The 24,290-nt window shown below is 32.2% G+C and overlaps 1 protein-coding gene across 6 annotated transcripts in view; it reads right to left on the bottom strand.

Moving 5' to 3' along the window:
- The window catches only part of LOC125064834 (RNA-binding protein Musashi homolog Rbp6), a 463,574-nt gene that overhangs the window by 237,502 nt on the left and 201,782 nt on the right, over nt 1-24,290 (bottom strand). For all 6 annotated transcript variants that reach the window (XM_047672092.1, XM_047672086.1, XM_047672088.1 and 3 more), the window contains exon 4: nt 420-504. In XM_047672092.1, coding sequence (XP_047528048.1) covers nt 420-504 — 85 coding nt within the window. The remainder of the gene's footprint in view (nt 1-419; nt 505-24,290) is intronic.

The following is a 24,290-nucleotide window of genomic DNA, read 5'->3' as shown; positions in this document are numbered from 1 at the left end:
CATTACTTGTTAAAATTTTTTATCATAACTAAGTGCGAGTCGGACTAGTTCGCCAAGGTAATGTAGTGGACCCTTGAGTTTTAATTTTTATATTTTTTGTCAACATAATGCATATTGTTTTTAATTGTTAATACGTTCCTAAAGATATATTATATGTGCTTACTAAGTTCTAATAAACTAGTATCAAAAAAATAGGAAATATATCAACTTAAATATTTGTAACATAATTGTAAAAAACCAAGTGCAGAATATTTTTGTGACTAATCTCATTGCTTATATTAGATGCGTTTGAACAATGTAACAAGATTTCCACTTAAAATTTTGCCTCTCAAATATATCTATGTAATATTATCTTAAAACTTATTTTAAGTTAGCAAAAGATTTTGTGTTAAGCGAAACAAGATATGAAAAGTTCTTACCTTTTTACCATCTAATTCGTGTGTTGCTTGCGCTAAAACTTTGTCTACGCTAGCGGGGTCGCCGAATGTGATAAAACCAAAGCCCCTGAAACAAGAAGAATTTTCAATTTCAAGTTATAGAATTACATACATTTTATACAATAAGCTTCATATATGAAGACACAAAAATAAAATATGTGACCATTGTTTATTTTTCAATTATTGCAATAAAAACCTTAAACAAATACATATTCTTTAGTCTAAATGCAAAGCATTCTCTTTTAATTGAATATAGTAATGACCTTTTTTTAATTTCAATAGTATGTATACATACATAATATATACAAATAAAAACAAATGAAAAAGATATCTGTAATTAATACAAAAAGTTAAATACTTGAGTACCTATTAGTCAGTTTAAAAAAATATACAATAGAAGCGATCACATTATTTTTTTATCCGAATAAAATGAGTAACATTGAACTCTACAAGAACTTAAAATGAATGTATAATGATTTAATTTGAATTTATATTGATTAGTTGAAACTTTGTTAATTTATGCTATTTGAATTTGTCTCCAAAAACTTTGGAGCTAATCAAAACCTTATTTGTCTACTGTCTAAGGCTGCGGATTCTTTTATTAGATTCCTAGCTTGGGCCAGTAAAATATATTGTGTGATATGAAGAATTACTTAATTGGAACTTGAAAAATACTAATCAAGCAATCCATATGCACACTTTTAAGAGAGGGAACGAATAGGGCGTTTGTGTTGACACATGCATTTTTGTATTTTAATACTTTCTGCGTATTTAACTAATCTTCCTTGAGGATACCTATGGCTGAAATCGCGAAGTAGGACTGATTATTATCATACTATTATTATCTACTATTGTAGAGGATTTCAGGCATGAATTGTTGCGCATGAGTTTCTTATATGACATATGATTGAGGTTTAACAAGACATTTTTGAGAATGTATCGTCAGTAAGGCGTTTATTATGGATTGAAACAGGTTGAATATATCAAAACCATGAAGCATATCGGAATGTAGATTCTAACAAGAAATACCGGAAAGAAAGTCAATTCCCCTAACTTCCCCTTTTATATTAACTTGATGCTGTTACAACGCTGAATTAGCCTATAAGATAAATAACTTAATAATCTATGTAAACAACTCAATGAAAAGATTAAAAAGTATATTACGTTAACATTTTAATCATTTTGAGTGAGTTGTTAACGTAGTCAGTAATATAAGAATTTAAAAATGCCATTGATATACAAAGTGCTCATCCTTTCCCAACAGATTTTTTTTTTGTTCATATAAAAGACGTGGAAGTTCTTTATAGGCTTAAAAAATGAAAACTGGCGTCAAAGTAAAACTTTAAACAAGTAAATTGAATAATAACAGCGATTTTCAGTAAGTCGACGTCGGCCACGAGCGCTTGGGCGATAAATAATAAAAAGCCTTCTCCACTTTAGGACTTGCAAAAATCACAATTTATAGAGCATTTTAATTTCACTTAGCCGATCCATATTTTACATGTGACCGGGCTCCGGACTCGAATTAATACTAAATTGAAATTGTAAAAATGGAAATACAATTTTCTCGTTGTACCCTGCCCCCGCTACCTCGCCGTAAGTGCCGTGCCGACGATACTGCCAGAAATGTGTTATAATAACACCATCTTCCATTATAAATTTAATACAACATGAAATAAAAATGAAATTTGTAATAGGATTATTGGTGTAGCTTTTTACGTTTTTGTATTATTCAATTCTGAAATATACAATTATGAGTATAACATTCAGTACTTAATATATATAATCGTTAAGTATTATTCTTAAGTAAAATATAAACGAAGCTTGAAAAATAAATAAAAAATCCATTTTCCTAAGCATATTAAATCTATTCGAGTCTTTATAAGATTCATGGCTTAATACACCCTCATACTCGTAGACGAGAACGTACTATAGTAAGGGCGCTCGTATATGGAAATTGAAAATAACGAGGACCTCCGTTCACACATCGAGCTGACTGTGTATAACACGACCACTAATAATCGACCCACCGCATCCTCTTACTAACCCCTATTTCTTCCAATCTTTTGCCGATACAAGAAACGTGGCAGGTCTCTTCAACTTGGTAGCACTACACAACCGTGGAGTTGAGAGGCCTTTTGCCGAATGGAGTTACGTCCTACTTATCTTTAAGGAGACGATGCCTTATTTTCTTCCTGGAAGAAACAACTAAGTTTTCTAACCGAACATCGCAGATAGCTTGTATATATGGAAGTTATTTGGCCAGAGAAGGTACTTTGAATTTGAATAATTAATAAGTAAGTTCAATAAATGCATAGGTTTTTTTATTGCAATTATGAATTCAGAACTTTTACGTAAATGTATTGAAACGTTTAATGCACTTGGGACGTGTCCTAATTGGTAAAAAAATTATTCAAACTGCAGTTCACGTTGGTGATCTAAAAATGCGGACATTATGCCTACCTCTTGGCTCTATACCAGCAAATTTCATGTGTTAAAATTTGTACGTGGAAGTATTCCGCTTACAACGGCTACTTTATATGGAGTTGAATAACTTGACGTAATTTTGTTTCGAAAGTTCAAGAGTTCTATAACAGAGAAGAACACGAGATGATTTCTTTCTACAAAGACAAATCGTCACTGATTTTATTTTATAGTGCGAATAAGTTATTATATTTAACTACAATTTTATTCTAGAATGTTCTTTTTATATTTGAATTTAGTATATGTTATAATTTCTAAACTGTTTAGTACCGTGCATACTTTTTATAACATATTAACCTTATTAAATATGATAAGTTGCATTCGGTACATAGAAGTTTCTAATTAAGCTAAATTTCGTACTCGAGAAATAGTATTACGGGTGCACCGTTTTATTAGTTACAATAAAAAAATGACATCTATACAACGATTTAACGTTTTGAAACAGGTCTGTTCATGCAAATACAACTAATAGAATGAGATTTATGTATAAGATATTGTTCAATGCACAAATATTCGCTTTGAAAAACTTCGACATATTTTTAAAAATAAAATTTTAAACATGCTAATTTAAGATGAACGTACATTCACCACGCAAGTCCTTTTTCCCTTCAATTTGTTTTCTTGGTAGTATTATGTTTCAAAGAATGCAACCTATATTTTATCTATATCAAAATAATCTAAAACCATCTTTAATGATTAAGAGCATATGATTGTAACGATTGTAGGGTACAATAACCTAATTCCCTATAACGGTTTTCTATAATCCGACGGGAACTATTAAAATCGTCCTGATAATCCATAGGGTTATTCTGTTTGGACAAAACTCGAAGAAAATAAATATAGGACGGGCTCGAGGTACCCTAAACCGCAACGTCAGAAACAAATAGCGGTAACTCCCGTATTCATGGCTCATGGCTGCAGCCTCGGGTGGAAACCGATAGCAATTACTGGCGGAATTAATATCACGCCCCAAATGTTGCTCGCACATTTATACGTATCGAGTGCAATATTGTCTCCTTTATTAGTTGCCGAGACAAATGCTGCCTCTGTCGTAATGCTACCCTCATTTCGTTCTTCGATTGCCATCTTTCTTATTTAATCTTGATGATGATAATTAATATTTCTTATTACTGTTACGTTCAGTTTGACAGTTATCGTATTCTTTTTTATCTGTGCCTTTGTTTATGTCGAAGTATTTCTATTATTACGTATTGAATTCATATTGGTTTCCATTTAAACTTTACCCTTTATATTCTTGTTGATATTTTATCAGATATAGGATGGTTTATATACGCACAGTATTTGTGTGTACATATTATCTGTATAAGTACGCTACTATTTATCTCACATCGCTTTAAATAAATGACATCTCCTTCTAACACACCCGACGAGTAATAGTGTTGTGACTGCTGGATTGTTTCCATTGAATATAATTCAGAGGAACTATATTAAACAAAAATATTTTATAGACTACTTCCAGTTTATTTCTTAATCTATTATGTTTTGTCTATAAGTGGTAACATATAGAATATAAAAGTATATGTAAATTCGAAATAAAACCGCATTCTTATTTATCGTTTGATTACTTGATTAATTATGAACTTATGTTTTTATTATATCATATAACCTTTAGTCCACGCAAAAGTTTTCCCTTCTTTATATTTGCTTAGCAAAGAATACGAGTTAACAGCAACGACCGTATCCGGTCAGCTACGCTTATAGACACAAGCACTGTAATATAAGCGACTTCTTACTATAAAGATCTAAGTCACGATTCAAACAGTTGGCGATAAATTATCTGATATATACAATACACCGAGAGGGGCCTGCACGAAGCCTACAACGGGTGACCGATGCTTTGATTGTCAGATAATAATCATTGCTCCTTTTCTGATTTCCTTGTTATTTCTTATTTAAATTTAATAATATAAACTGAATAATAGAACTAAAAGCAGTATAAAATCTTTATTATTTAGTCTATATATAAGTGGACTTCTAATAAAAATGTTATGCTTAAAAATATTCTGTCATAAACGCAGCGCTCTCTGAAAGACGCTCTTTTACTTAGACTACTTATTAAAAATGGACACTTCTTTCGCAGTTGCTTATCTGTAATAAACTTGTCAAAATGTATATTATATAAAATAGTAAAAACCAACGATACAATTTCGTAACACATAACTCAATTTTTCATACATTCTTCATCATTATAAAAAACGGAATTATAATATTTCAACGCTGTAACGCGATAAGTTAATACATAATTCACATCGAAATTAAGTAATCCTATAATTAATCTAAATGGACCGTACAGCTGAATGGTTCAAAACAATCAGCCCTGCCGCAAAATACGCGCATTAAATGAAGTGAATGGCCGCCTCCGGGGATCCCTGATAAATTAAATTGATTAGAATCCCGTTCGATGCTGGCCGTCGATGTAGCCTCGCGTAAAAATAAAGCCAAGTGAAAAATAACGCGTCTAGCTGCTCACGATTCCTGTAACAATTTTGAAATACAATATCTTATTTCGTTGATATTATAACGATATATTTCGTACTTAATTTCAAAATCAGAATTCTTGCTTGAAGGATAGACGATAGTATTGAAAAACTAAAAACGAACAAACAATTGTTTATTTTTTTATAGTTTCATATTTTAAGCACAGATGATATGATAAAGCCCTTCCATAATAAGCCCTGGCGCGCTAGTAAGAAACTACTGCCAAAACTGCTACATAAAGCAGCGATTCAGTGTCTCCGTTAGGTAAGCCTTAAACACCGATTAAAATTTAAGCCCGAATTTAGACGGCCTAATCTCATCGTTGCCCCGCCTCACTGCATTTTGCGACCTGACGTAAACAAAAGACAATGGCCTAGTGTAATAGGGTACAATGAGGGATGATATCTGGTATTTTCCAAGAAGTTATTATAACAAAATAAATTGATGAAAAATTGATAAATAAATCATATTACTATATACGAGATCATATTTACGATAAAAAAGCGTGGGTTTAATATTTATTGATTTCTAGACAGGATAAATAAAATTTTAATTGTTCTTTACTGACATACTCTGTAATTAAAATGGTGGAAAAGATTAACTACTGTCTTTCTTGCCGGTTCTTCGCGGTAGAATCTACTTTACGAACCGGTAATAGCTTTACATTTAATTCAACACTGTAACACGACGATTCAAACGTGCTTTTATGAACCTAATATTGAATTGAATTGAATTGAATAAAGAATATTTTATGTTCTATATAGTTGGATAATTGGTAGTGGAACTCTTGAGATATTGATTTAGTTTTACGTTTTTAATTCTTGCAACGAAAAATATTAATTAGTTTAGTATATCGCTTGTATGTACGTACTATAGAACACAAACAGAACAGAGAAACGGCCTCGCTGGTCTAGTTGCTAGCTTTTATACGGCTACAAATCTCGTGGTCTTGATTTAAATTCCGGTTTGGACACATAAAAGTTATTGAGTTTCTCTGTTAAAAAAGTCTCTCTAGAATGCAGTGAAAAGGTAACGAGTTAGATTGGTCTGACTGACAGAACCTAAAGCCTCTCTGCGGTTGATTTCTCCAGTCATATAGATTGCAATGGAATTTGATTATAAGAGTAAGCAAATAAAGATTGTTTCTGTATTTCGGCTAGTCTCCGTAGAGAGTAACTGCCGTGGATGAGACCAGTCAGGGTGACATCAAGAGGATTACGTTTAGCTTCAAAAAAAAAATCCTGCAGGTATAATTTTTAAAATGATTATTTGCTATGATGCTCTATTTTATTGTTATAAGGATGTCAACACCTAAACGATGAAGGCGAATTTAGTCTTTAAAAGGAACTTCTGCATGCGCTAATTGATAAAAAAAATAACGTTTAATATTGCGTCATCGTTAAGACGCAAAGCTGTATTTAAATGATAGGCCTAAACACATATAACTAAAATCTAGCATGAGAAACGGAGATTCGACTGTAGTTGCATGTTGCGACAGGCTTATCGGCTTCAACACACGCCGTGTTTGTTTATTGCCAACCCACTATCCAAGTATGGAAACGCAACTTGTGTCTGTATTAGATCGAAGTTGGGCACCGTCTCAGAACAGATAATCCTTCAGAAATACCATGCGAATGAAGTCGTTGTCATTTTATAAATATTAACATTTGAGTTTTTGATGTTCTTGTATTACTTAAGTTGTTCTACGGCGACCTTTTTTAACTAATATTACATGATATACTTGTAAGTGTACTCATTTAGTCTACCGTTACGTTAAAAACGTAATATATTTGTTAACATTTAATTTTTTTATTGTGTAGTATTTTTACTATTTTCCTTGATGACATAGCTTTTTGCAAGCATGTCCGGGTAGATACCACCTACCCATTAGATATTATATCGCCAAAGAGCAGTACCCAGTGTTGTCGTGTTCTGGTTCGAAGGATGAGTGAGCCATTGTAATTGTAGGCACAAGAGACATAACGTCTTAGTTTCCAAGATTGGTGGCGCATTGACGCTGTAAGTAATGGTTAATATTTCTTACGATGCCAATTTCTGTGGTCAATGACCCATTAGCAGATGGCCCATTTTCCAGTCATAAGAAAAAAAGGCTCAAATTATTCAACCACCAAACAGCAATACCTTGTATTATTGTAATTCACTCGAAGGAAAAATATACCGAAACAGTTTACACGAGGGAATAACTTAGGGAGGCGGTATATGGGATGGGTTTATACTACTAAGTCAACGTCTGTGACAGAATGACGCTTACCATCAGGTGGCCAATTTGCTTTTCTTCCCTGTGTACTTATTATGAATGAAAAAACATTTGAGCGATCTACGTTATTTTTGAGTATATTTTGTTTTTTTTTTTTATATTAAGGCAGTAGATAGCCTTACCTTACAGACTTAGCCTTACCTTACAGAATAGAGAAAATTACTGGTATAAATTCCGAGTTGGAACCTAAGATCAGTTGTTAAGATTTTCGTTTTTTTAAGCACTGTGTCATTTCGCTTCCATAGCTAGCAAGTCATGAAATATAAGATGTTAGGTCCGCGTGGTAACATATTATTGTTACAGGAAAAACACTACCTTACCTACTATTCAAGCCTGAAATCAGCTATAAATAATATTAATGTTTGGTGGTAGGTTGTCTGCAAGGATCATAAAGATACTACAACCATAATAAAAAAATGACTAGTTTATATACCATATTGTAGAGATACGCTAATTACTTTTACTATAATCTCTGTTCCGTGGAGAGAACCGTATGAGAAATGACGTCACGCTTCCTCCGACTTCCCTGTCACATATGCTTCATATCGTCGGCTATGATAACGTAATATACAATTAACTTCAGAGCTAATTACGCATATATTCACATTTGTTAGTGTAACAAGCTCAATAATTCATCGTATATTATTTGCTTACAGTCTGCAACGGGAATTGTTTACTAAATGAGTACAAGGATACCGCGATAGAGGCCAATGTGTACTTAGTTAATAATTACATAGTTCATGTCGATATTCCATATTATCGATGATGTCTATACGATAATTTGTTTATGTATCAAAAAATCTATTCAATGATAATGTTCGAAAAATATCGATTAATTTTATTCCATGTCACACGTGACTACTTTTTATTTAGGTATGCTTTAATATATTTAAAATTAATGACAAATCTGCACTCTTAGCTGTATAAAAATCTTAATTATTTTGTAATAAATGTAAAAGTAGTGCAACTTGACCGTGATAGATTTGAAAAGGTGATATCTTTAAATTTAATAAATTTCATACAATTTCAATTCGACTGATTGGTAATTAATTTACAAACTGCATACGTACAAATGATTTCAATATTTCATACACCAATCATATCATAACTAAATGAACAGAATTATACATAAACTAACCCTTGAAAGGCAGTGCTTATAGCTCACAAATTATTTAAGTCAGCCAGGCACTTCTCAACGGTAAGTCCAACTATAGAATATATAATATGTGCTTAAATGTATGTGCAAATACAGTCACAGTCGCTGTACTTACCATACTCTCACTCTTTTGACGGTACCGAAATTAATTCAGACGCAGGACTAACTGCTTTACTGGTTTTCCGAACTAAGAGAGTATTAACACTATAAAACTCCAAACTTCGTTTGGGACGTCACGACTTTTGATTTGCTCCATCTGGGCTTTGAACCTAGGACCTGGTTATCTTTTTTTTTTTTTTTTATGTCATAAGGTGGCAAACGAGCAGGAGGCTCACCTGATGGAAAGTGACTACCACCGCCCATAGACATCTGCAACACCGGGGGACTTGCAGGTGCGTTGCCGGCCTTTCAGGAAAGAGTACGCTCTTTTCTTGAAGGTTCCCAAGTCGTATCGGTTCGGAAAAACCGCCGGCGAAAGCTGGTTCCACAGAGTGGTTGTGCGAGGCAGAAAATGTCTTAAAAATCGCGCTGTTGTGGATTTTCGGACATCTAGGTGGTTCGGGTGATATTTGGAATTTTGACGAGATGTCCGAAGGTGAAATTCAGCAGCCGGGATTAATCCAAACAATTCCTCGGAACATTCCCCGTGATAAATTCTGTAGAAGATGCAGAGCGATCCAACATCTCTACGCAAAGCCAAAGGATCAAGCAGATCGGAAAGGGCTTGATCGTCGATAATTCGAGCCGCTCTACGTTGGATACGGTCAAATGGAAGGAGCTGGTACTGGGGAGCACCCGCCCAGAGGTGAGAACAGTATTCCATGTGAGGCCGAATTTGCGCCTTGTATAGTCTTAGACGATGGGCCGACGTGAAATACTGTCTTGCCTTGCTGAGCACACCAAGCTTTTTTGATGCCAATTTGGCTTTGCCTTCCAATTGACCGCGGAACTGAACGAGACTCGAAACATCAACGCCAAGTATTCCGATACTAGCTGTAGCGGCTAACGGAATGTTCTCGAATCGTGGAGATACGACAAATGGTGTTTTTTTAGCAGTTAACGCGCAAACTTATAAATAACCAACTAGCTTAAGACGACAGTTGTCTTATACTATATTTAATTTGTATATTTCTATATCATACATGAAGAAATAATTAAAGATATTTCAACTAAAAGACCGAATTCAATCTATGGTCAAGGTGAACTTTGGCGCTAAGCCAAAATCACATACTTGTAATAAATAGGCCAAACGTAATAAGGAGATTTGTCTTTAAGACCTCAAAAGTAAGTATTTTATCTTGTCTCTTAACGCTTATGTCATTTTACGGACTGTTACACATGATATATTTATTGCTTCGAATAATCTTACTCCATAGTAATGTACTTCTACATAATAACGACATGTTGCTGTTGAAGATACAAACAAAAATGTATTATATTTCTATAGTTGTCGCTCGGTGACGATTAAATATCGCATGCACATTTCGACAACATACGCCCACGTGAATTTCTTAAGTACTATATATCATACATTTTACTAATTCAGCTATTGTTTAATTTCGTCTGAAATTTTGCGATATGATTAATAATTTTAGAAATAATACATAGATTTCGTGAACTAGTCGGTATTAATAATATTACGTAAATATAAAGTACTATAAATACACAGGCTATTTGAAATTAAAAGTATTAACTTTTTATTTCTTTATTTCGGTTTGAAAGACATTTGACGTAATTTACTGTCATAATTTATGTATATAAATATCTTATAACTAACATTTTAGATCGCATGTAACTTGTAAGAAATAGTTAAGAAATCTTATAGTACTATTTATTAGTAATACCGAATTAATTATTAGCGACTACTTGTCCTTAACCGTTTGTCTTAACTTAACTCATTTTAACCACAAACAAAAAAAAGAACTACATTATTATACCTTATTGATTTCGAGGCTGAATATATATAAATATAATTGTGTTTCATTTATATAAATATGTAATTGAAATGTTGGAAAGTAGTAACTACCGCTTCTTGCTGGATTCTCAGTAGAATCTTCATTACGACGGTGTTAGCCTTTAAAATGACGATTACAAACTGCTCTTGAATATTATAAGTATAGAAAGTTTCTTTTGATTTTTAAGGGTTCATTTATAAACAAAACATAATTTAAATACCTACAATAAAAACAAAACAAAAATACAAAAGAGGCGAATATTACTGCAAACGTTTCTTACCATTTATTCTCTCACGAATGCTAAAAACGTTAAATATGATTGATACTTAGATTTCTTTTTCCTCGCTAGGACCTCATTGCTATCTCTGAATAATAGGACAAAATATAAATTAGATTCATAAATATCCGTCCGTCTAATTGTATCATTACTCCATGTTTGTTATTACCTATTTAGCTTATTGCTATCACAGACAGTTTGTTATCAGTAACTCCATTATAATTGAACCGCAAAACAAATACTCTCACGTGAACGTCAAATGTTATTAATTGAAATACCCTCGCTGCATTACCTATTCAATATTTATGTAACTCTACGTAATTATTTCGTGACGCCCGACTCGTGACAAACAATTTACGAAATTGTGAATGTGTTACAAATTATTGTCATCTATTCGCCTGTGCATTGTTAATTTTTGTTTTGAATACAAACGAAATCGCGATTTGCGTTATAACAATTGTTGGTCATTTGTTATAATAGATCGTTAATAATAAATTATAAATAAACAATACAGTGTTTTCATGAATGTTAGTTCATGCATTAGTTTGATAATTTATCATTTGGGCTATAGACTATCGATTTATAGAATTACGTATCAATATCGTTTATTTATAAATGATTAACATCTGAGTATATCTTTAGTAAGATCTGATTATGCTTAAAATATTAACTTCTCATTACAATATTTGCAGAGGTATGCAACGAAGTCACTGCTTGTAATTTTGCGAAGGACTTTATATTTTTATGATGTGAATAAATTAATATTTTGTTAAATTTGTATAATTATGTTAATATAATGTCCGTTTTTATTAATTATTAAATAACATACATTGTTATTATTATTTTTAAAGTTTCACATCAGATTTACACGTGCTAAAATTATTTAGTAGCTCACTCATCAGAAATTCATCCGATAAACAGTAGTTTGTTTTATATGATAGTAGGTTGACCGGCTAAAGCGCTACCTGATGGTAAGTGATCACCACCGCCCATAGACATTGGTGCTGTAAGAAATTAATTACTACATCGCCGATTCTCCACAAACTAAAGGACTTGACTGCCTTTGTGTAGTTACTCTGAGTCACTCAACTTCACACTAGCGCTACTATTATTGCTGTTTGGCGGTAGAATATCTGATGATAGATTTGGTGGTACCTACCCAGACGGAAAAACCTGTATAAATTTAGTTAAAACAAACAAGCTCTTAATTTCAATGTGTTCCAATTAACTCAACCTAAAAAATTAACTGTTTAAAAAAATTGTGGTTTTTTTTTGTCGAGCTGATTACTCTCATAAATAAAAAAAAGGTTAATTCATTACATAATCTCGTAGTTGTGTAAAGTAATTAATTTGTGGTCGGTAACTGAAAGCTCTTCCGTAGTAGATTAATGGTTTGTGTATTGCAAACGCATGCCGTACTCAATTGGAGTATTTAATTTAATCACCAGCTTTGCTCGTGGCTTTGTCTAAATTATATAATATGTATAATTAGTTCACCTGTTGTCTAATTCGTTACATGCTAATTTCGTCAAAACTGTACATTGAAACAGAAATTAATTGATAGGAAATTATAATTTGCCATCGACGAACATAGATGGCATTTGCTTGAATTGAATATGATACTAAATTATATTTAATTCGACTTATTACACTTAATTTCTTATTTGGCTTTTCGTAAGTAGTGCAACCTTTTTTACAATGCCACCTAGAGAATTGTTACGGAAAGTGATCAAAATTATATTGATTATTCAATGCTGAATCATCGTGTTGCTCACGTACAAAAAACTCGCTTAATCATGTTTTTGAAGAGTATACTCCTAATATGAGAATTAAAAAAATAAGAGAACAGTAAACTAGGAGCAGTCAAGAAGAATTTATTACAGTTGCTAAGAAATTAAAACGATTGCACGATGCAGATTGCTCGAAAAATTGACAGATCTAGGTATATGCAGAGTTCAAGTTTACCTCAATAGGTTCTCTTGAAAGTGTGATGCCTTTTAAGGAGTCTCCTAAGCTAAGTTAGCAGAGGTTTTGAAAAATGAGAACTGTAAATATTATACGAAGGCTATATGTGTATACTGATCACCATAAAGACTTTAAATAATTTGAAACCTTTATACAAATTTCCTTTTAATTATACTGATAGGAGTAGGTAATGATATAGTATGCTTTAATCAACGACGTTCATATAGATGTAACCAGTGGCGTAGCTAGGTGGACAAGGGCCCCGGTGCATAGAAAAAGAAACAGGCCCTCAACCCCTCTAACTTATATTGCGCTTCAAAATTATAGATAGGAATAAAAATAGGATACAGGATACATTGAGACGTACATTAGTAGGCTAAATCCATATGCCATCTCTATTCAAAGCTTAGGTTAGAGGGCCCCCTGAGCTCCGGGGCCCTGGTGCACTGCACCACCTGGCCCTACGATAGCTACGCCACTGGATGTAACTGAAGAAAAGTCTTGTAATCTTTTGAATTTGATTGTTATATAATGTCAGTCAAAAGTTTATACGTAACAATAATTGTAAATAAATAAAATAGGGAGTAAACTATGGAACTATTAACTGATATATAGTATTTTAAAGATATATTATACATTAAAGTTGCTTTAGGGCTTTGCCTTTTAAAGTTACCAAAGAAAAAGACATATTTTTTTTTATGAGTTTTCTACTACTATTATAAAGTGTAATCAATTTATTTCGATATATTGTAATAAATATCGAATTCATAAAATCTTAGAATACAAGTATTCCTTTAATTCCGGTAGGTTATTGACCGCTTTATATATTATTATTGATTGATTTAGTTCAAGGTCATATCTTTATCTTGATATCGCCCAAGCTGTTATACTAATAAAGCAAGGAATGTGTTTGTATGATTTTAATTACTAATTTGACACGCTGTATGACGCGTAACGAGGGAGCTACGGTGGAGTTACTAGCGCCATCTATGTATTTTTTTCTTCAACTACCAATCACGTAAAATTGTTTCTTTACTTAACTTACTACGCTTTAACACGGATCATAAGGAGCCTCTCAGGTTCGACTCAACTAGACGTGATTTGTATACTTATAATATTATCTATCCATACAAAGTTTATAAACACAATATTTTTCGAGTTTAATCGTAAAACAAACATTTTTTTCGTATCAAATAATAAGATTATTTTTTTAAAACAGAAGTGAATTGGAAATTATTTGAGAAGACCTTAGGTAATTTTAATTAATTACAAGTCGATTTTGTCAAATTGATGCTTAGTCAATGGAATGACAATTTTACCGAGAGAATAATGTTTTTTACGATATAGACGATTGAATAAAATTAAATTGGAATAATACTTCTCTAAATGCAAAAGTATAATTATGACGTCATAATTTGCTTGTTGTTTGTTTATCTCTTACTCCATATAGTTAAAGCAAGTAAGTGTGTTCTACTGATCGGCTAATATCTCTTACCCTGTTAAGGAGATGGTTTCGAGCCTTCCACCACACTACTCTATTGCAAGTTGAATGAATAAGGGGCAAATTATATTTCTTCAACACAAAACGGTCCGCTTGTCCATGGTTTAACCCGCACCTCGCTATTTTATTAGGTTGACTGTTTTGATAAAATAATCATTTTTTAATAACTTTACAAAAATCTTACAGTCTACTCCAATAAAATTTACATATGCTGTCAAAATAAATATTATATTTGTTTATCAACAAAAAATATGCGTAACGTCGGAAATACATTCAAATTTTTTTTTCCACGTAGATGTTATTACCGATAGCATAATGAGTCGCACGTTGGAAGTTTTATTTAAATATTGCTACCGTTAAGTACAAGTTTGCGTGGAATTAAGAAATATAATAAATGGGTAATTTAATTAAATAATTAACATCGCTTTGATTAGATAAGTCAAGCAGTGTAACAATGTTGTTTAACAAATAGTTTAGTTGTAATTTTTTATTTTGAAACAGGTTGACGATCTTTGTCAATGGTGATAAGTTATCTTCTTCGTACATAAAAAAATAACGTATTACGAGGTGGTAGGGCATCGTGCAAGCCTGTATACCATCCACTTATCTGTTATTCTACCGCTAAACAACAATGCTTTGTATTCTTCTGTATACGTTTATTGTATTTCGATTTGGAGGGTGAGTGAACCATTGTAATTACAGGCACACGGAACATAGCTTCTTAGCTCGCAAGGTAGGTGGCGCATTAGTCGAATATTGAATATTTCTTATAACAGCGCCAATCTCTATGGAAGGTAGTAACCACACATAATTTGCCTGTTCGCCTACCTCTATTATAAATAAAAATAGACTACTCATTATATCAGCAATGCGCTGCTAATCACGGGGATTCTTCTGAACTTACAAAACCACAGGATCTATCTCGTTGGTTGACAACATATTGACGACTTAAGAAGTCGTATATCTTTGCAACGGCAACAACTGGCAGTATATCATATGACCACTTACGGTCGGATAGCTCATACACCTTCCAACAATACATATTTTTTAATAAATAAAAAAAAAACGAGATTGATGATTTTTATTAATAAACTTAGCTATGTCTCTAACTCTAGAAAGAACATGTGTAAAAGAAAGAAAAATTAACTTTACATGTTCATAATATTTTTATCCTGCACTGGCTTAATAATTAAAATAAATTGAAATTTTAAATTCAATTGCATGTTTTGCTGAATTAAGTAATATGAGTTAAGCTGTGAATTCGCATTAAGAATAAGTGCAGCATTCTATGTGCAAAATTAAATCGAATTAAATAATAGCAGAGTATAAAATTTGTATGAAAATATTAATGGTACACCATGATAATTAAAAACGAATTCCTAATTTAAACAATAAATACATATTGTATAAAGTAAAATTAATAGAGGGCGTTACTTCCGTCAGGCGCACAATCTAAATTGTAACCTCCTTGGAACCGGAAGTGCTGTTCGCCAACACTATTCCATTTGGCTAAAATACATTAGGCAATACTCAGCCATTAGGTTGTTATTATTTGACCAACCGAAGGTGGCGTGCACGATAGCAGTTTCGCCCTAACGAAATTTACACAGGCAGATAGGTGCTACTAGACTGTCTAATATTAAAACGTCTGCAGCTATTGTGTAGGCGAATAACAGCTAACTAGAGTCATTTATGCCGTGAGCCTCAATGGTAGCGAAGATAAAAGTTTATGAGTTATACATAAAACGATTCTCAAATCATATTTATGGTTTGTCGGAACATCTGCAATGGTTAGTTCGCGAGGAAATTGAAACCGTCGGGTGCATAACGCTTTCACGAACAATTTAAGTTTGTATTGTGCTCAGGATGCCGCGAACGATGTGCTTTTTGCGATGGTCAGCAAATCCGACCAACTTCATTGTTATGTGTTTGTGTGCTGCCCTTTCAACGTCTTTTATGAACTCAAATAATTATATCGCTAAAGTTTTAACTCATGGCATTTTAGTATTATAGGTTCAGCGTAGGCAAAATATCATGCTTTTTTTAATAATATAGTCAACATATTATGTTTCATTACAATAAACGATATATAATGTGAGTATATTTTGTTCCCCTTTGTTGTAGAGATTATAATTTACTTACAAGTTTCATGTTATTTTAGGATATGTTTATATACGTATGTTGCTGTTTCTTAAGATAAAGCTTAAAAAAACAGCTTGATGCGCCAACAACATTGGCAAATTAAGAACATAATTGACGGAACTGGCATTAGCCAAGTTAAATCTTTTACTGAGATATTTGTAGATATAAATATAAATAAGTCAAGTCAACAAATAATGATATTTTTTATAGAACATATTTTTTAATATACGATTTTTTCTTAACAAACGGTATTACAGTTTCAATTTATTTGTAGCTCAGTAAAATAGATTTGTAAAATCATAAATAGATAACATAATTACTCTAAAAAATTTCTGTACATAAAAATGAAATAAGGATTAAATTACGGATTAGGACCAATAACACTATTGAAGATATTTAAAAACCATTTCGGAAATCTCATAGAAACTTAAAGTATATGGATAAAAATCAATATTTTGTTTATTGAAATAATACCATAGGGTAACAAAATCCTAATTAAGTCATTCTATACTGTTTTAAATATATTTAAATAATGTAATATATATCTTTACTTTAACTCACACTCTATTCCCAAAGCAATAGACGACAAGCGACGAGTTATCTTCCAACAGTTTGGCTAAATCAGCAAAACTTGAAAGTAATTTAATTTGCACCCAAGCTAAAATAAGGCGTCAGCGCTAAGTGAGTGCAGAATAATAACATGGGTGGACGCGTTCAATGAACACTTCTGTATAGTACAGCAGTAAAGTCTTAGCAATAACATTGGTTTATTTTTTTAATTTCGTTTAGAAAGGCCGATGGCATTCATTTGGCCGTAGACAGTCTAAGAGGCTTAAACCCTTTCTTATACCGTAGACCAAGAGGTCAAAAGAGTTATTTCTTTTAAACATGTAACATTGACTCATTCTTACTTCTAATATTCGGCAACAAATCCCTTCTACTTTTTATGTTCCTTTTAATATACCGAATAAATTTATTACTTATTTCCTTTCTTATATTGGCTTTCATTGTATTAGATACAATAACTATAATAAATTCAATTAAGTTAAAATTGTTAAATGTTTAATTTTCCACTTGCGATTGTTACCTTGTCAACAAGACTAATTAATTAAACAAGCCTTAACAATACAAACAAGCTTGCTATGTTTTTATAACAGTCACGATCATGTTAACTGTAAAGTGCCATTCTTGGAAACGAGACGCTCCTTGAGTTTTCTCCAAAGCGGCGACCTCCAAGTCTGTTTAATTCGACAAGAGAGGCTTGCAATCAAAAGAACTAACTGCGTCTCCAGCGAGGCATTTCCATACGCGAGGGGCTCTGAAAACGACGCGGTATTAGTTCTCAACTGATTACATTCCTCGCCTCCGTTGCGAAGGACCCAAAGTAACAAGGAATAAACTTCATTACAAGTTAAGCATGGGAAATTATATGATGGAATTATCTTTGCATTGCAGAGCCTCGTACGAAAACGGATGATATGAACAGTTATAGTCAGATCTTGGGGACTTCGCTTTCTCTAATGTGCAATAACATGATGAAGAACTTGGAAAAAAAAGCAAGTAATCTCACTTTTTATTTTTGGTTATATAAATTTTAATATTTTATTCATACTAGTTTGCATTAAAATAAGTCAAATTCTACCTAAGTGTAAAGGTTACAATATTGAATATAAATCCGCTTATGAATGTACATAATTACAAATATACGCGTTGAAAAAGATCCTTTTTCGTCAGTTGAAAAGGTCCAATAAAAAATTGAAGACTGAAAGAATCTTTACACCTGTAAAGGCAGCTACATACTGAGCAAAGGATTTGGGCGCACGAACTGGAAGCGGCCCCGCGAGTAAAGTAAATAGTGGCCCGTGAAAGGGCCTCAGCTAGAGAGATCTAAATCACTCTTTGTCTCGTGTTAAACGCATCCTTTTGAGAGATTTTCTATCTTTTACGAGTTTCAAACTAGGATTGTATTGGACGTCTAAATTGAAGATTGTAGCATTCTGCAAACAATGGCTTTTGAAATTGTTATTACGATAACGCTGTTTCCAAACATTCGCTCCATCCATTTTAATATTACTTTAATTATAAGACAATATCATTTCATCTCCCCGTAGTTTGATATTAAAATAATCGTATAGAGAATGTTCGGTAAACAATAACTAAGTTTAAGTTGGGATTACGCGTGCGAACGTTATTTGTCGACAAAGAGGTGTCGTATTTGCGACAAAATAAGTTTTAATTAATGGATTGGTATTAAGAGACGTGAGTACTGCGTAGAGATTCGAACGTTGTTTTGGCAATATGTCACCGGATTAGATAAATGAGTAAATATAGAAAATGGATTTGTTTCTCTAGATAATATATCATACTTCCAAAGACAAATACTACCTTACTATGAAAATAAGTCAAACGATTCAGCTGAATAATCGAAAAATGTATTGGTTTACGGGAAATGTAAGGGAAAATTAATGAAGAAATCCGAAATCAGTAACAACGGCCAGTTCCCGAAGAACAAGAAAAATAATACAGCAACATAACTAATAACAGGAAGTCACCTCGTTACTCACGAGTGAATGGTACGTCGACAATCTCGCGCGCCCTCCACTTCTCGACTTAATGAATGAGAATAATTTTGCCAAAATACTTCGGAGAGACGGGACACACGCCCCGGGAATTTTTCAATTTGCAACTGACATAATGTAATAAGAGTTACACCGAGGATGCCGGCGCTGCGTAATTAATAACCTGTGAAATATTACCTGCTACAATGAATTTAGAAGATAAAAGTTGAGTGATAAATTTAAATAACAAGGCGCGATTATATACCGCCGTCCCCAAATACTTGAGAATAGTTCGCAGGGTGATAAGTAGATATGTCAGGTCCGGACGCTTTACGGGAATCGCAAGTTTGTTCGTATCTAATGAACGCGTGAACGCGGAATAACTTTGAGAAAGCTTGAATAATGTATGGCGTAACGAGATGTTTTTCTTGAACGAATCTCATTAACCCACTTTCTGATTATGTGAATGTAAACTTTGAGAAGTTCTTATTCTGCGAAGGGAATCTTTTGTGCGTTTCTAACCTTCAATTAATTTAAGTGCGAATATTTTTCTAATATCGTTTAATACATATAATTTAAAACGCCGTTAACAAAAAAGGGAACGATTTCATTTCATGTGGATGTTATTATGACTAAAAATGTTATATATTATAGTATCAACACAGATATATAACGAAACAATTGTTCATAAAATTACCAAAAAAGATAAATTGTTTCCTACTACTTAATAGAAATATCTACGAAGCTATTTACTTAAATCAAATACAATCATTTATCTTATAACGGAAAATTTGAACGCTATCTTAAACACTAAACTATAATATTTTAGTCTGAATTAAATCTGGGCTATACAGACGACTGGCTAAAATCGAAAATCCTTTATTGCAACCATAAAATAAACCGATATTATCTCAAGCGGCCAACTGGGCCATAAAAGGAATCCGTCTATTTTAATGGCTTCCTGCAATATGCAACTATGTGTTATTTGACTAGATTCGATAACTTAAAAAAAAATGCAAATTCGAATAGAAATTGTACTCGTAGAATCTTGTGGATTTAAATAACATTTGCTATTAAAATATAACGTTACCTGTGTTATGTTTTTATTATTGTATACGGATCGTTTTTATAATATATAATCTGTGGTACATAAAATGATTGCATTGTTACTTGAATGATATTGAATGATATTGAATGACTTGATTGATATTGGAGTTAGTTAAGAAAAGTTACTAATTTACGGCTACTTGCACGAGCTAGTGATGAAATAAGCATCAAACCTACTCCGAAAAATGAAATGGCTTAGCCCAGCAGTGGGTTATTTATAAATTGATCATTAATAATTTTACTTTCACATAAATAATTGTTTATTGTTTGAAAAATATTGCTCTTTCGTTGAATTAGAACCGATATAACATTTTAAATATTCACATATAATCCTTCGCTCCGCGTTGTTTAATCGGCGCGTTAAATTCGAGAAAAGTCGAGAACATATCAAATATTAACAGAGCACAAGCGTTGTTTCGGAAAATTGGATAATATCGCTCTATTGCATCAAATCTAAGCGCACTCGTTCCGAGACAGAAATTAACCTACTGAAAAGCGATTTAACTTCTAATTCGTTTTCTATAGAAAACCGAGCGACCTAAAATCGTTTCTTTTTTCTCGGATCCCCCTCGAATCATCATTAATCAAGTGGAACTGAAGCTTCAAGCTACCTCCCGAATCTAATTTCACAAACAAAGAAAGCGAAAACCTGTCTACCTTTATCAATCAAAACTGTTTCAAAATTCTATTCCGTTAGTTCTCACTGCGGAGGCGCGCAGCGGAGACAATTGGAAAAATGTATCACGAATAAAAAGTCGTATCGGAATGTAATATCGAGAGGACGTTCCAAATATTCTTGTCAAGTGAAAATAAAGGGTCGAAAAATACTGTGACAGGCTGTGAGTGGACAGTGGTCATCTGAAACGGGCAAGTTGCGAATAAATAAACTTCGAGCAAATAACGGCGTTGACTTCACGTGCGCCGTGTGTCATTGAAAGGAGCCCCTATGACATGTTCAACGATAATGTAATATTATTTTTGTACTATTATTAAAGTCAACCCTATATGCATCTTTGAATCAACGTTTAAAATATTAAAATGAAATTTAATTTACCACCGTCTCGAAACATGGACTTTACTAACAAGAACTGGCAACAATTCTTTTACGACAATTAATTACATACATTTATAAATTGAATATAATTAAATTATTATTTATCATGCATAACCGTAGCTTACTTACTTTGAAAATCTAGAAATGAATTAAAAAAAAAAGATTAATGTTCATTTATTAGACCAAGGCATGAATCGGCCCCTTGATAGAAGTCACTTTTACCATTCAAGATAACATATATATCAATCCTTAATTACACCATAAATACGTTGCTAAAATGGGACTTAAGATGTGATATACTCGCTCACTCAACCTTCATTCCGGAACAAAGAAATACATTGTATTATTGTTTGGTTGTAAAATAATTGATGAGTTCAATTACGATTCATGAAACCAAAATTGACTAAATAATGCTCTGATTTTCTAATGTCATGTTTTGAATGCCATTAGCTCATTCTGATGTCAGAAATCTTTGATACATGAATATATTATAACTGAAATATTTACAATTATCGATTAAGATGATTTTGAATGATCGTTTTTGGTATTTAATTAGCAATTGAATAAATGAGGTATAAGATTCTGATAATTTTGATGATTTTACATATAATTTTTTTCTTTTAATGCTTACTGCATAAAAAGTTAGTTTTTATCTGCGTAAAGTTTTTTTTTTTTAAATAATAAAACCAAGCTGTTTGATATAATTATAATATAGTATAGAATAAAAAATGCATATAATTTAAAGGAAATATAATAAACTAACCAATAACTTATAGAAGTTCCAATAGAAGTTTTTAAGGTTTGAAAGATAAAATCATTTTTATAATGACAATGATACTGTTAAATTATCTGTGTATTATAATGTTATGTTTATTATTTTAAAGATTTTTATTTATTTTTAATTCTTAACGACTTTTATTAGTGGTCTGTTTTGGATCTGTAATTTTAAACAATAAACATAAGAACAGATGAAATATATTCTTTAATAATTTTTATTTCATTATTATTATTATTATCTATTATAAGATGTATAAAATAATTTTCTGAAGGCTTTTACGAGCAGACAGGATTATTCTATTATACATTACCTAAATATTGTATTAGACAACTGAAGTACCAAATCCTTCTTTGTGTTAACATAATTTATTCGTATTACTGTAATCTACTTTGGTAACATTAATATTTTATAAATTTACCTCAAAGTCGAAGACACTTCGATTTTTGAAATAAATCGGGTACATTCAAATCATATTATTAGGCATATTAAGTTATAACCTTTGCCTAAAAAATAAGGTAACTGCAATAATTATAAATTACTTATTATATTACCAATTCACCATCAACTAGAAGATTCGTACTATTTAAACCGTAATACAGCAATACAAAGTATTGATATTAATCGGAAGTGCGTAACTGAAGAGAGGGGGGGGGGTTATATATACTGAAAGCGCCAAATGTGTCTACTTATTAAATATTTAAATGACGACTGACATACTACGCACTGCCTAAATCGGTGGATTTAACAGGATGACATTTTGCACAAGAATTCCTCATGGAATGTAAGTGAGCACAAAGGAAAGATCTCTCAAAAATCATCTCCTAAGAGAGTTAAATTGGGGATGAATGTTCGTACGGAAGTTAGTCATTTATAGGAAATATATAAAACAGTATTTATGCGTTTGCTTAAAGTAAATATTTAATACGGCGTTTTAATAAAAAGAAATACTTAAAAGGGTTTAAAAACGTATTAAAGTTTGCATCGTTGTTCAATATTTATGAAAATTGAATATCTTAATATACAATAATAAATAAATTGGTATTAATTTCAAGTTGCTTTGTGATTGCATTTATTATTTGATACAGCCTAGGACTGAAAACGATGTTAATTAAATAATCATGTGTCCCTAAGTCATGCAATCAAGATCTTTGGTACAGGTGTACCCAGATTCTCAACTATATACATAGGTTGCAGCTATTTGTGTCATAGTTTGGCCGTGAATAGTCATTTAGTTAGTTCATTTATATATTCTTTGATTTTTGATTCATGATGCTGATGGTTGCTCAGGATTGAACCCGTAATTTTTATATCTAAAATTCACGTGTTCTTTACTGCGCTAGTTTGGTACATTTCAATGTATATAGTACACTGTGATTTTTATATCCACCAGTAAAATAAAAAAGCGCGTTAATCTCAAGAGATATATTTATATGAAAATTTAAATCGTATTAATTTTTGTTGTGTAAATATAGAACGTATTGAGTCCGTTCGTCTCATGTATGATAAAGTCTTCGAATCGAATCGAATTAACTCTTTCACACAGGGTTGAGGCAAAAACGTTTCTACAAATTCAAACGCGACCATCGCTCGCATCCCGTCCTCATTCCATCACATTTGACTAGGTAAACATTCCGACCCCACTATCTACCATTGACTTAAATTCATTGACTTCCCGTACTGAGAAAAAAGCAATTTCACCTCTCCCTTCGCTGTGGCATATTAAGGAAGCAATATTATGCAGATTGAATAGTGACTAGCTTGGCTTTAGATTTTTTGAAATCAAATCGTAACGGAGAGGCTGATCGATTAATTTAGTTTCTCATAAAGCTGATTTATACGTTTTAGGAAGTCTAAACAGTTTATTGAATATTAAAAAAACGTAAAACAGAACATTATATATACAATTCTCTATTACGTTTTACAATTACAATCTTATTTTAACAAAACATCAACAGATAAGGCTTACTACATAGACTAGTTATTGCCCGCGACTTCCCTTTCGTTTTAAGGATTGGTCATCAGGTTTTATGCATCAAAAATCTAAAAACCTTTGCTGTTTCTCGAGATTCAAGCAGATACAAATGAAATTCATCAAAATC

The sequence above is a fragment of the Vanessa atalanta genome, chromosome 6 (genome assembly GCF_905147765.1).
Source record: "Vanessa atalanta chromosome 6, ilVanAtal1.2, whole genome shotgun sequence".
NCBI classification, from domain to species: domain Eukaryota; kingdom Metazoa; phylum Arthropoda; class Insecta; order Lepidoptera; family Nymphalidae; genus Vanessa; species Vanessa atalanta.
Note: the sequence above shows the minus strand (reverse complement) of the source record. Positions and strands in the feature narration are given on the sequence as shown.